Here is a 15,090-nt window from a genome sequence, read left to right as displayed (position 1 = left end):
CTCCCGACATGATTTAATGTGTTACAGATGCGGCGTTACGCCAGAGTGTCAATGGTGGAGAGCTGAATCAGCATTACAGTGTGACCGATGCTGAAGGTAAAGCACAGATCCAGAGCTTCTGTCCAGTTCAGCAGGGGTGTGGCAGTGCTAAACAAAGACATACCCATTCAAAACCACTCAGTTTGGGATTTTAGAGGGTTTGGGGGAGGATCTTAAAACCTTAAAAGACAAAAACCGAAGGCCTGGATTCAATACAGCAAGTTAATTTATCCAGCAACCAGTGACTCATGAAATGTGGCATAAATAAAGTAATACAATTATTATTAAAGCACATGATTTCACTGTAAATGTAACTTTGAATCTCCAACTCCCTTCAAAACCGTTTGATTCATTTATTCCCCAGCTAAGAACACATGCAAACCGAGCCGTATTCCCCAGCAGTCACTGCATTTGAAAGACATTTTTAATGAACTTACCATCCCAGCAATGAGAAGTTAGACTAGGACAAAGAGCCGCTCATCCAGCTGTGTGAATAATAACCACTAGCAGGAGATCCGAGAAGACACGCGACTAACTTTATTCTCTGTCATTCCTCGTTCATGTGTTCAGTGCGCGTGAATTACATCTGAAAGCGCGCGGTTTGTTTGTGAAGATAAAGCTGGGTGAAATAGCGTTTCTTTGAGATGGTTTTCCTCCGGTCGGTAAGTGAAACCACTCCTACATCATTCTTGCGCTCGCTCCAGTCTGGTGACGTCACCGCCAGGGGTTAAACTCGATGGGTTTAACCATTTAGTACTGGAGAACATGTCACAGCACAGCCTACCGAGCCATGTGTAATAATAATAACAGTTAATAATAACATATATATATATATATACACACACTACCAGTCAAAAGTTTGGACACATTACTATTTTTAATGAGCATAAGAGACTTAAGGCTGCATTTATTTCATAATAAATACAGAAGAAAAAAACAATAATATTGTGAAATATTATTACAATTTAAAATTATGGTTTTCTATTTTAATATACTTTGAAATATAATTTATTCCTGTGATCAAAGCTGAATTTTCAGCATCATTACTCCAGTCTTCAGTGTCACATGATCCTTCAGAAATCATTCTGATATGATGATTATTATCAATGTTGGAAACAGTTGTGCTGCTTAATATTATTTTATAACCTGTGAAACTTTTTCAGGATTCTTTGATGAATAAAAGGTTTAAAAATATCAGCATTTATTTAAAATAGAAATCTTTTGTAACAATATACATTAACGTTCAAAAGTTTGGGGGCAGCAATTTTTTTCTTTCTTTTTTTTTTTTTTGAAAGAAATTAATACTTTTATTCAGCACGGATGTGTTAAACTGATAAAAAGTGATAGTAAAGATTTATATTGTTAGAAAAGATTTATATTTTGAATAAATGCTGTTCTTTTTAACCTTTTATTCATCAATGAATCCTGAAAAAAGTATCACAGGCTCCAAAAAAATATTAAGCAGCACAACTGTTTCCAACATTGATAATAAATCATCATATCAGAATGATTTCTGAAGGATCATGTGACACTGAAGACTGGAGTTATGATGCTGACAATTCAGCTTTGATCACAGGAATGAATTATATTTTAAAGTATATTAAAATAGAAGACCATAATTTTAAATTAACACAATATTATTGTTTTTTCTGTATTTATTATGAAATAAATGCAGCCGTAATGAGCATAAGAGACTTCGTTCAAAAACATTAAAAATAGTAATGTTTTGACTAGTAGTATATATATATATATATATATATATATATATATATATATATATATATATATAAACCAATAATGGCTCCAAAACATATTTTTAACTTTATAACAACAATACTGTAGTGTTTTGTATAAATCCAAGAGCAAAAAGGCTATCAGAACTTATACAATTATTATTAAATATAGGCTTATGTAAAATGGCATCTTTTCTTAATTGTTCGTTTGTTTGTTTGTTTTTTTATTATACTCTGCCAGCTTTTTATCTTTACATAATTTACCAGGTTTAAACTTACCTTGTGGAGTCACATATCTACATCTCATCCTGACCCATCAAATGAATCACAAAATTTTCCAAAAACCACATTGCATTGCATTAAATGTACATGATTTGTTTAAGTCGCTCTGGCTAATATTACTATTCAGAGACTTTCACTTCTATACAACTTTTAGCATATAATAATATTATTATAAAAATGTCTCTATTACACCGCTGGTTTTACTGACTTTTACAGTAAATAAATAAATAAATAAATACTAAAGCCTCTTGCATTACCTTTCAGTACCACATGGGGGCGGCTCAGAGCGACCTCATCTAGACACGTCATAAATAAATAAATAGCTTTATGTTTACTTTTTAAATTATTTAATTATTTTAAAGTATTTACATTTAATTTATTTGATTAAAATTAAACGAAAGTTGATAGTATGGTGGTTTAAATTTATATGTCAATATACATTACGTATTTAACATATTTATCTGAAATAAATTTATATATCCTACTTAACCGAATTATTAAATTACATATATGTTGTAAAGTACGATAAAGCGTATATATTTATACACATAAATTCCAGAGGCACTACGCGACAATATCATATATGCTCATATATTTATTAGACTTTTATTTTGGGGGGAAACTGTGTGACATCACATCCGGCTACCAGCTGTTGACAAAGCGCTGCCTCACTGACTACAGCTGCTGTGTGAACCGCTCGCTACAAAACTGGTGAGATATTCGTCCTGCTGTGTCGTATTAAATGTCACCGTGATGAGAAGTTACTGTATTGTGTCTGAGATCAGTAAGTGATCTGCTGTCATCATCTTTGTGCTTTATACAGCACTTAGAACTGAAAGTGAGACCAAGATCACTTCATTCCGATCTCAGAACAGCACTAACAGTTAGCATACTTACCCAGTTGATTAATCACTGTACATGAAGCCAGTTGTTTTGTATGACAGGTTTTCAAAAATGTTATGTTTACATATGTAAAGTCGTCATTATTATCTAAATTATCATCTTAAAAGTTCAATAAAAATGTATATTTTGGATGTTTTCCTTCCACTAGACTTAAGTCATAATCTCAGATCTGACCAGTGCTCCTCTAGAATGGTTTTGAGAATGAATGATCTGTTGTTTGTTGTCTCTCATGAAGGATATGGAGAGTTCAGCGTGGCATCTCTCCCTGAAACTCAGCGACAAACCCAAGGCGAAGTTCCGGTTTCCAGACACCGAACCTGGAGACGTCCATCCGGGAGGATACCAGGTGTCGAGTCTCAAACAGCTGATCTCAGCGCAGTTATCAGACTCGCTGCCAGACCCTGAGCTCATAGGTCAGTCTTGGTTCAGTAACATTATTGACTTCCTTTCAGCTGCTGTGAATCATTACGTTTACTTTTGGAATCTGAAATCGGATTGGATTCATTCCGTTTAGCAACAATTAGTGCACGTAAACATACCTATTGTGCTTTCCCACTTTTGCAGACTTTGTGCACTGTGGCTGTGTGCTGAAGGATGACCTCACGTTAGACTCCTACGGGATCAAGTCTGGATCAACACTGCACATCATTAAGAAGACGTGGCCGGAGCCGGAGGTCAAGCCTGGTGCGTCTGGAGCTCTAATGAATAGAGTGCATCATCTGTGAAGGGGAAGTTCATTTGGTTTCTGCATGTTTCTCCTCACACAGAGCCGGTGAACAGGTCTGCTGCCGCCAGAGAGTTCCGGATGCTTCAGGCCGGGCTGCACTCCAACGGAGCGTACAGAGAAGCGGTACTTATTCCATCACTTCACAGCCAGAATATTTGGTCAAAATTTGACTTAAAGGCACAATTCACTCAAAAATTCAACAACAACAACAACAACAAAAAAGTCAGAATTAAAGTTATATGAGTTTTGGGACAAATTTTTATTTTCATGTGAATTGTTCCTTTTGTTAGCTATTTTTTTTTTTATACATGCAGATAATTTATTACTGGAAGAACCAAAACGCAGCTGATTCAGGAGACTCTTAATTCCCAATAATATTTACTCATTAATGTTTAGTATTTTGAGGGTATTTCATGGTACTAAACAGTATTTACCTCTAAATTATGCACCACTTTTATATACACTACCAGTCAAAAGCTTGGAAACATTACTATTTTTAATTTGTTTTTGAACGAAGTCTCTTATGCTCATTGCGGCTGCATTTATTTCATAATAAATACAGAAAAAAACAATAATATTGTGAAATATTATTACAATTTAAAATTATGGTTTTCTTTTTTAATATACTTTAAAATATAATTTATTTCTGTGATGCAAAGTTGAATTTTCAGCGTCTTCAGTGTCACATGATCCTTCAGAAATCATTCTAATATGCTGATTTGATACTCAGTTATTATCAATGTTGGAAACAGTTGTGCTGCTTAATATTTTTTTGGAAGCTGTGATACTTTTTTCAGGATTTATTGATGAATAAAAGGTTAAAAAGAACAGCATTTATTCAAAATGTAAATCTTTTCTAACAATATAAATCTTTACTATCACTTTTTATCAGTTTAACACATCCGTGCTGAATAAAAGTATTAATTTCTTTCAAAAAAAAAGAAAGGAAAAAAATGACTGACCCCAAACTTTTGAACGTTAGTGTATATTGTTACAAAAGATTTCTATTTTAAATAAATACTGATATTTTTTGACTTTTTATTCATCAAAGAATCCTGAAAAAGTATCACAGGTTATAAAATAATATTAAGCAGCACAACTGTTTCTAACATTGATAATAATCATAAATGTTTCTTGATCATCAAATCATCATATCAGAAAGATTTCTGAAGGATCATGTGACACTGAAGACTGGAGTAATGATGCTGAAAATTCAGCTTTGATCACAAGAATAAATTATAGTTTAATGCATATTAAAATAGAAAACCATAATTTTAAATTGTAATAATATTTCACATTATTACTGTTTTTTTCAGTATTTTCGATCAAATAACTGCAGGCTTGATGAGCATAAGAGACTTCTTTCAAAAACATTAAAAACAGTAATGTTTCCAAACTTTTGACCAGTACTATATATATATATATATATATGTTTTACAGATGCAGCAATATATCAGCCAATAATCGGTATCGGCCGATAGTTTAAAAACAACTGATAGTCAGGGCCGATATATATTCTGTCAATCAAAAGAGGGCAGGAAAATGCACTGCATTTGGGATTTGTGTAAAGAAAATGCTAAGAAACCAGTTTGATGTTCAATATTAATAGTTATTATATGAATTAATAACATTCAGAAAGTTAAGAAATATTAATTTAATCTTCAGAATTTAGTTATAAAAAATATAATTATTAAGGTATATAAGGCAGAACCCTCAAACTATCGGTATCGGTGCATCTCTAATGTGTGTGTGTGTGTGTGTGTATATATATATATACACACACAGTGGCATGCGAAAGTTTGGGAACCCCTTGCAGAATCTTTGAAAATGTGAATAATTTTAACAAAATAAGAGAGATCATACAAAATGCATGTTATTTTTTTTATTTAGTACTGTCCTGAATAAGATATTTAATAAAAAAATAACATGCATTTTGTAAGATCTCTCTTATTTTGTTAAAATTATTCACATTTTCACAGATTCTGCAAGGGGTTCCCAAATTTTCGCATGCCACTGTGTGTGTATATATACATGGATAGATAGATGGACTACTTCACCATGGTAGATTTGTGTATTGTACCCTAAAAATTGCTCTGTATTTTCACATTTTTCATGTTTACAATATTGTTTTTGTTCATATATCAAGTGTATGTGTTCATATTGCCGGTGCTACAAAAGTCAACAATTCAATGAAGTAAAACAGTTCAGAACTTGTTCAGCAGAGGTTTAGTAAAGCAGTTAAACACTCTCTTGTGTTTTCAGGTGTTTAAGATGCTGGCTAATAAAGAGTCACTGGAGCAGATTATCGCCGCCTCACCTGGACTCAGTTCAGACCCTGTCGCTTTAGGTTCGTTGGCTTTGAAACGCATCACAGCTCATGGGTTTGTGGAAATCAGGCCGTCTCTAATCAGCTCGTTCATTTTGCAGGTGTGCTTCAGGATAAAGATCTGTTCGTTCAGTTTACAGACCCAAGCCTGCTGGACATGTGAGTTTTCTCCAAACACTAGGAACCACATGCTTCCACAGTCATTTATACAGAACATCAGTGAACATGATCTCACCTTCCTCTCAGGTTGATCCGATCTCACCCGGCATTGGTCAACGCTATCATCCTGGTCCTGCACTCGGTGACCAGCAGCATGTCCAGCCAATCCGGCGGCAGCTCGTCCCGCAACGTGTCGGCCAGTTCTTACAGTGAAATGCCAGGTGAACATCAGCCACATAAACAAAACACAGCATCTCATGATCTTCACAGCATCTGCTCATCGTCTCAGTGTTTTGTGTTTCTGACAGGAGGTTTTCTGTTCGACGGCATGTCAGACGATGATGAGGATTTCCAATCTGTATGTTTTTCTCCCTTTTATGTTTTGATGTTATAATATATATATATATATGGAGATTTTTATTATTATAGTAATATTATAGCAAGAAGAATTTTTATTAGTATTAAGAAATAATCATGAGGAGAAGTGATATTTTATTATTATTGTATTTTGATGTATATTGTATTATTATTATTATTATTATTATTATTATTATTGTATTATTATGGTAAGAAGAAATCTATGCATGTTCTTTACAGCATGGAAACAGAGCTAGACACCAGAGACCGTTTGGAGCATCCAGACCGATGACTCTGGGTCACAGCGGAGCCACAGGGCCACGTCCCATCACCCAGAGTGAGCTCGCGTCCGCCCTGGCTTTAGCCAGCACCCCAGAGGGCAGTGCAGGCCCGCCGACACAGAGCGCTCCGGTCAGAAACGCACTCTGACGTCACATCAATACGTCATACAAGTTCAGTCCTTAGAGAATCTAACCTGGCAAATGCTCACATTCCTTTATGCTGTAGGAGATGTCTTCTGGTGGGCCGTCAGTAGCGTCAGGCGCTCCGGTCAACAGCAGTCTGCTCAGTCAGGCTCTGCAGCAAGCCCTACAGGCCTCTGGCGTGAGCTCGCTTCAGGTGACCTGCAGACAAACACAGCAACACTTACATTTCACTATATATATATATATATATATATATATATATATATATATATATATATATATGGATAGAACAGTTCTGTGCTTGATAAATGCTTTAGAAAATATGACTAATGCTGAATGAAGGGCTCACTGTGCACTTGATCTCATCCTGCATGCTGCTGTCCGTGTGTGTCGTAGGGCCGCTGGCAGACGCAGATGCAGCAGTTGAGGGATATGGGCATCCAGGACGAGAATCTGGCTCTGCGTGCGTTAACAGCCACAAACGGAGATCTGCAGGCCGCGCTAGAGATCATCTTTGCTGGAGGACTTTAACGTGTCAAGGTTTGGCTTTGGACTGAGACTGACCATGAAACATCTCACCTTAAACTAAGGGCTGCTTTGTTTTTGTTTTTTTGTATTGCTTTTCACCTAAATAAAAATAAAAAAAGTTATTAAAAACTATAGACTTGTATTTGAGTTTAAGTGGATTGAATGTTTTTGTGACGTTACCCTTTTGGTAATGTCAGTATATGACCACCAGGTGGCGCTGTAAGGCAATTTTCAGGGAATCCAGTGAAAAAAAAAAAAAAAAAAAAAAAAATAATTATACACCTCCAAAAGTGCATACATACATTTGAACTACCAACTTCATATCAATCCTGATTTTGGATAATGAAAATTAATATAATACATTTTATTTCATCACATTTTGACTCTAAAATTCTCATATTTTAGAGTTATCTGAGATATTTTTAAATAAAAAATATTAATAAATAAATAAAATAAAGGCTGTACAATGTTTTTTAACTATTATTATTATTATTATTATTATTATTATTATAGTAAGGAGAATAATTGTTATAGTAAATAAAGCAATACCTTAGTAAGGACAATGTTTTATTAGTAATATAATATTATAGTATGGAGAAAGAATTAGAACAAAAAAAGAATAAATAAAAATATTTTTTTTTAATTAATTTTTTTATTTAAAAAAAATTGTAGCAGCATATATATATATATATATATATAATATATATATATATATAAATTTTTTTTTTTTTTTTTAGGGTGAAATGTGGCAGACATATTTGTGAGATTCACTCAACCATAGTATCTCTGGTTCCACTTTTCATGCATTGTAAAATCAAAGCGTTCAGTGCAGGTACATTTGAAACAATCATCCTAATCAAGACGACTCAAAGTGAGCAGAAGTAGAGCGGTTCTGGTGCACTTGAGCGGATCCGTCTGTAATAGTGGCTCTTATCTCACTGTCAACCTGACAGCGGCTGACGCTAAATCTGTCCAGTTTTTTATGGTTTTGTAAAGGAGCAGCTGAGAGAGACAAACGCTGATCCTTCAGTCCTCTACAATGGCCTCTAATGAGCCTCCTCACTTTTATAGCTCTGTTTGTGAATGAGATCTCACCTTTTGTACAGACTGAGTCTCTAAACACAGCTGGACACACACACACACACACACACACACACACCTGCATGTAATTTCCTGAAGCCGTTTGGTTTACATCTGCTCCACTGCCCCTGTAAAGACATCAGTAAACTGATACTGGCCTTTCTGGTTACTTCCAGTTAATGAAGGGAAATGCTGAAAGAAATAAAGAAACATATACACTGTATCTTCAGCAGAGTTGCTATGGAGACTGTTTTTCATGACCTCACCAGATTCTTTGACATTGTTTGGAATAATGTTACCATAAGCTAGCTTGAATAAACATTTCTAGAGTCTGAAAGAAAGACACAAACACCTGGAGACTGAATGAGTTCATCACATGACACTCTTTTCATCTTTATGATGCTTTTGATAGGCTGTATAATTAATACATGACAGTGAACATCAAATAACACATATGCAATATATATATGATAATGAGTCTGTTCACAAAAGATAAATCATGTTTGATGTTCTATATATACACTCTTAGGGAAAAGGTTATATATAGAACTCTAGGGTTCTTGACTCCATTTTAAAGAACGCTTTATGAGGAGAAACGTCTTAAATGACTGCACAATATTTTCATGTTTAACAGGGTTTTTCTTCTAGTGATAAAAATGTTTACAAGCTGTTTAATTCATAAAACTTAATTGAAATTAAAAATGAATTAAAACAAAATGTTTTTTTCATGTCTCTTCTGCTCACCAAGGCTGCATTTATTTGATCAAAAATACAGCATGTTTTTTCTTCTCAGTATTCTTTGATTAATAGAAAGTTCAAAAGAACAGCATTTATTTGAAATGCAGTAACAGCCTTTAGCATCCGGTCGCTTCATGAAACTGTTCAGTCAGACGTGACCGTCCTGCAAACGGGGATCACAGACAGAAAGAACAAATGTACAAAAAGGACAAACTCTTAGCTGGATTTATTTGCTTGTCTACTAGTAAATACATTCTTTTTCTTGAATGTTTTTCTACCATTTTCCCCAAAATGAACTTCACTGATGGGTTATCTCTGTGTGATGGTGTTGTTTTCACACTGATGCTGAATCCACCCATACAGGCTGGACTAGAAAAGTGAGCAGGGTTCCTGTGCAAATGATTGTTTTCAATCTGGAGTAAAACACATTTCACCACACAAAGGACTGTTTCCATATCTTCAGCATCAAATATGTCATTTACTCTCCGTCATGTCATTCGTGTCACACACGAGGGGAGTAAATAACTGAAATGTCATTTCCACCCTTTAATTATGTCAAGATCTTCCTGGTTGTAAAGTTGAGGGATGGTGACGAAACAACCTCAATAAAACAGCAGCAGCCCTCATGTGAGCCGTAAAACACGGTTAGAGTCACTTTTTACCACACGGTTCTGACTTTTTTTCTCAGAATTATAAGATATAAGCTTGTAACTGTGAGAGAAAAGTCAGAAGTGTGATGCAAAAAAGTCACAAATAACTTTTTTATTCAAAGGTGGAAACAAGCTTCCACAGTGACAGAAATTTCCTCACTTCATCAAAAACATGTCGAATTATACATGCAGTTTACATTTGAGACACTACAGGAAATATTAAGCGACATCAGAAAAGTAAGAGCTGATATTCAGGACGATTGTGAATGTTGTATTACTTTTATGCAACAGTTTATATAATATAATAATAAACATGTAATTCATATCAGTTCAGATGAAAACTGGTTGGTTTGTTTGTACTTTCTTTTTTTGTTAATGAAGGAAATTCCAAAAGAAGCCAAAGAATGAAGATTTGCATGTGACCGAGCGACACACAGATGCTCGACCAATCAAATCTGAGGACCGTAACGGCTGCATGTTTCCAAAAACCCCTTTGTCCCACTGAAGTGTTGATACTGTTAAAGTGAGCAGCAGTTAAAATGGGGAGAGTGTGTAAAAAGTGTGAAAGAGAAATATTCAACAACTACAGAACAACAAATTATGCCTTTATACATGAATTCAAGTATTTGTTCAAAATAAATGAGGAAGAAATAATACATAAATAAAAATAAAAAAATAAAAAGAATAAATATTAAATATAATATATATATACACACAGACACACACCGATCAGGCATAACATTATGACCTCTGACAGGTGAAGTGAATAACACTGATTATCTCTTCATCACAGCACCTGTTAGTGGGTGGATATATTAGGCAGCAAGTGAACATTTTGTCCTCAAAGTTGATGTGTTAGAAGCAGGAAAAATGGGCAAGTGTAAGGATTTGAGTGAGTTTGACAAGGGCCAAATTGTGATGGCTAGATGACTGGGTCAGAGCATCTCCAAAACTGCAGCTCTTGTGGGGGGTTCCCGGTCTGCAGTGGTCAGTATCTATCAAAAGTGGTCCGTGAACCGGTGACAGGGTCATGGGCGGCCAAGGCTCATTGATGCATGTGGGGAGCGAAGGCTGGCCTGTGTGGTCCGATCCAACAGACGAGCTACTGTAGCTCAAATTGCTCAAGAAGTTAATGCTGGTTCTGATAGAAAGGTGTCAGAATACACAGTGCATCAGTTTGTTGCGTATGGAGCTGCATAGACACAGACCAGTCAGGGTGCCCATGCTGACCCCTGTCCACCGCCGAAAGAGCAAACAGTGGACACGTGAGCATCAGAACTGGACCACGGAGCAATGGAAGAAAGTAGCCTGGTCTGATGAATCACGTTTTCTTTTACATCACGTGGATGGTCGGGTGCATGTGCGTCTCTTACCTGGGGAACACATGGAACCTCGCAACTTACAGGACTTAAAGGATCTGCTGCTAACATCTTGGTGTCAGATACCACAGCACACCTTCAGGGGTCTAGAGGAGTCCATGCCTCGACGGGTCAGGGCTGTTTTGGCAACAAAAGGGGACCAACACAATATTAGGAAGGTGCTCATAATGTTATGCCTGATCGGTGTGTGTGTATATATATATATATATATATATATATATGAATTAGTATATGAATTAATATCCATGCAGAGGAGAATATATGATGCCATAACAAAAGACATCAAGTAAAAAGAGTTTGCTGTTTTTGTCTCCAGATACAAGCATTAATTGACAGAACTGAACACCTGCTTAAGTTAGACCCATAAACTTTATTTGTCAGAATCTCAAAGGCTCTACGTCCCCAAACAATACATTCAGTATATACATTTGATGGAGAGGAACTGTACAGATATGAAGAAAATGTACACAAGCACATTTCAAACTCTCTCTCTCTCACACACACACACACACACACACACACCTCCTTTACTAGTACACATGTCATCACGTGCGGAGAGACGCAGACGGACTCAGACCTCCTCAGGGACGGACTGAAGTGTAAATGAATCTCACTGACTACATTAATTCGCTCATCCTTCAGTCTTCACATCTGTCCTCTTTTCTCCAGATCTCCAGCTCTTTTACTCATTTATTTTACACTTTCAAAATCTCCCGATGTTTTATTTCATATCGTCTCAATATGTCTGATCTCTTCAGAAATGTTGCTTTAAAACTGAATGTTTGCTGACCAATAATCTGTATTTAAATACCGTTTTGGACACATGAGCCACACTTTGAAACGTATGTTACTGAACAGAAAAAGATTCATTCTCGAGTGAGTCGTTTGGTGTTTCTGTGATTTCACACAAATCTTTCGTAACTATGAACATGATCTACTAACATTTGACAACCAGAAAGTGTCTAATTTCTTCATTTAAAATGACATATCTGGTGTTTTACAACTTTTGTGAACTTAAAGCGTGAGCATGTGATATCTTTCTTTAAAATAAACTTTATATTATGTTGTATAATGTGAAGATATTGTGGCTTAGATGTCCAAATACTGCAGTGATTCCTGTAGGAAGTCATTACAATCAATCAGCACTGAGATCATTGATGAAACATCATCAGATCTTCTGTTTCTCTCTTTTCCACATACATTCATCTCTCCTCCAGTGAAGTGTGTCGGTGTGATGACCGCTGCTCGCTGCATGTTTCCACTGACAGACGCCGACTCTCTGACAGTTACAGAATGATGGGAAAATACATACGCCAGTTAACAATGAGAGGCTATCAAGAGCGTTCAGTCTCACATTTCAGTACATTGGGGTTCAGAATAAATGTTGAGCACCTTTGATTTTCATGCAGATTTACATCAATCCTTTTGCAATCTTGTAAAGGGATATTTCAGAAAAAAATGCTGGTGTCATTTCCTCATCTTCATGTCATTTCAAACATTTCTCTTTCTTCTTGTGATGCAATTGATCTTGATATGCAAATTTTTTGTTGTTTTCTGTTTTGTTTTTGTTTTTTGGCTTTTAGTCCAATAGCTTTGAGGTCACACCATTTGAGGTTAGTATGATTTTTTTTTTTTTTTGAAAGATGTATATTTTTATTCATTAAGGACGGATTAAACTGATCAAAAGTGACAATAAATGCATTTATAGCATTACAAAATAAATGCTGTTCTTTCCGACTTTCTATTCATTAAACAATCCTGAAAAATTAATAATAGTCATAAATGTTTCTTGAGCAGCAAATCATCATATTAGAATGATTTCTGAAGGATCATGTGACACTGAAGACTGGAGTAATGATGCTGAAAATTCAGCTTTGACCACAGGAATAAATTACACTTTACTATATATTCACATAGAAAACAGCTGATTTACATTGGAATAATATTTCACAATTTTACTGATTTTTCCTGTATTTTTGATCAAATAAATACAGCCTTGGTGAGCAGAAGAGACTCTTTCAAAAGCATTAAAAATCATACCGACCCCAAACACTTGAACAGTTGTGTATGTATATGTTGGTGACAAAATTCACTTTTAGCAGATGTAAGATTAGAATTATGATGATATACTTTTTATGTATTTAATAATCTCATTAAGTGAGTCAATTCTCATTATTGGGGGGTGAACCGTCCCTTTAAGGACAGAAAGATCACAAAAGGTGTCAGAGAGGAAATGATAAAGGAAAAACAAAAACAAAATAAAAGTCTTGGTTGTAGCACTGAAAACAACACAGCAGCACAAGGAATGAATGTAATCCAGTCACACACGCTTTTCATCTGTACCACTGTGTATCATGGTTTAACAAAGAGACACTGAGAGGGAAAAAACAACAACACAAAAGAAACTGCTGGATGACGGAGATGAGGAAAACCAGAGGTCAGAGGAAGGGTCAGGGCAGATCCGCCATCTGATTGGCTGAACTGCTCTAAACAGTTTCCATGGCAAACAGTCTTCCAATCAGAGTATCAGGGATCAAACATAAGGTCAGATATATGAGCATCACACACACACACACACACACACACACACATTGGCCGAGAACATCAGCAATAGTATTATTTGTTTTTCTCCATAATAAATTACAGCCACAAAACATTCATTGAGAGCAGAACATCAGCTTGACATTCTCTACTTGTTTTCTCTTTTTAAACCATGCATTTACAGTATAAGGCATTAAGCAAACAGAGTCAACAACAGCATAGAGTGACTTTCCATAGAAATAAAGCTCAAACACACCAACGGAACGGCTTTTGATCGCGTTCAACTAAAGAAGAAGCTATTCTTAAACCAAAAGGCAAAATTTGGTGGGAATTTGAGACGGCAGAACGGGAAGAGTCAAACCAATCGATATCTGCGACGTCACTGTACCTTATCGATCGGCGGATGGATGAATGAAATTGATTTTCTGAGGTAGACAATACAGGCATATTTCATTCTCCTTGGTCAAGATCATCCTAAACTCTGGTTCAGTATAAAGTGACTCTTTTTTGAATCTTTAAATTAAAAGGTCCGTTTTCATGCTTCAGAAACACACACACACACACACACACACGCACACACGCACACACCTACTGCAGGCAGTAAATCAAGTGTACTACATTATCTGCATAGCGGCCCTGTCCAAGTACACTTAAATGGCACCATCCATCTCTTCTCCTCCACAGAGTCTTGTTATTACCGATTTTAAGGGACTAAATGAAATCAATTACTCTCTTCACATCTGTGGGTCTAACTGGAATATGGCAGAATGCTCTATTTCAGTCTTCTACATTTCTGTATTTATCTGAAAATGTTCATGTTCAACGATTGATTTTCCACCAAACCCAACTGACTTTGTATGTTGAGACAACAATATCATCACAGAAAGTCTAGATGAGGAGGTCTGGGTAATTAAAAGCATGATTCAGTGTCTTTGTTCTATGGAAGCTTGTTTCAGCCATGAGATAAAAAATAAAAAAGGTAATTGCAACTTTTTATCTCACAATTTTTTTTTCTTCTCAGAATTGTGATATAAACTTGCAATTGCAAGAAAAAAATGTCAAAATTGCGAGATATAAAGTCAGAATTGCATGATATAAACTTGCAATTGCAAGAAAAAAAGTCAGAATTGCAAATTTATATCTCGCAAATTCTGACTTTTTTTCCCGCAATTCTCATTTTTTTCTCAGAATTGCGAGATATAATGTCACAATTGCGGGTTATA

The 15,090-nt window shown here is 35.6% G+C and overlaps 2 protein-coding genes across 3 annotated transcripts in view; one reads left to right on the top strand and one right to left on the bottom strand.

Annotated features, from left to right (window-relative positions):
- The window catches only part of cd276 (CD276 molecule), a 96,537-nt gene extending 95,788 nt beyond the window's left edge, over positions 1-749 (bottom strand). Inside the window, exon 1 of the mRNA XM_051869665.1 lies at positions 477-749. The gene's annotated coding sequence lies outside the window, so the exon portion shown is untranslated. The remainder of the gene's footprint in view (positions 1-476) is intronic.
- A 1,907-nt stretch (positions 750-2,656) lies between these two features.
- ubl7b (ubiquitin-like 7b (bone marrow stromal cell-derived)) lies at positions 2,657-7,611 on the top strand. Of its 2 annotated transcripts, none has more exons than XM_051869656.1 (11): positions 2,657-2,765; positions 3,193-3,370; positions 3,522-3,641; positions 3,725-3,807; positions 5,947-6,031; positions 6,112-6,169; positions 6,257-6,390; positions 6,478-6,527; positions 6,767-6,937; positions 7,034-7,144; positions 7,348-7,611. In XM_051869656.1, the coding sequence occupies exons 2-11, from the start codon at positions 3,196-3,198 to the stop codon at positions 7,480-7,482; spliced, it is 1,122 nt and encodes a 373-aa protein (XP_051725616.1). In that variant the 5' UTR covers positions 2,657-2,765; positions 3,193-3,195; the 3' UTR covers positions 7,483-7,611. The 2 variants fall into 2 exon arrangements, with proteins under 2 accessions (XP_051725616.1, XP_051725617.1); XM_051869657.1 differs by lacking the exon at positions 2,657-2,765 and adding an exon at positions 2,874-2,892.
- Positions 7,612-15,090: the final 7,479 nt, after the last annotated feature.

This window comes from Ctenopharyngodon idella, chromosome 18, assembly GCF_019924925.1.
Source record: "Ctenopharyngodon idella isolate HZGC_01 chromosome 18, HZGC01, whole genome shotgun sequence".
Taxonomy (NCBI): domain Eukaryota; kingdom Metazoa; phylum Chordata; class Actinopteri; order Cypriniformes; family Xenocyprididae; genus Ctenopharyngodon; species Ctenopharyngodon idella.
Note: the sequence above shows the minus strand (reverse complement) of the source record. Positions and strands in the feature narration are given on the sequence as shown.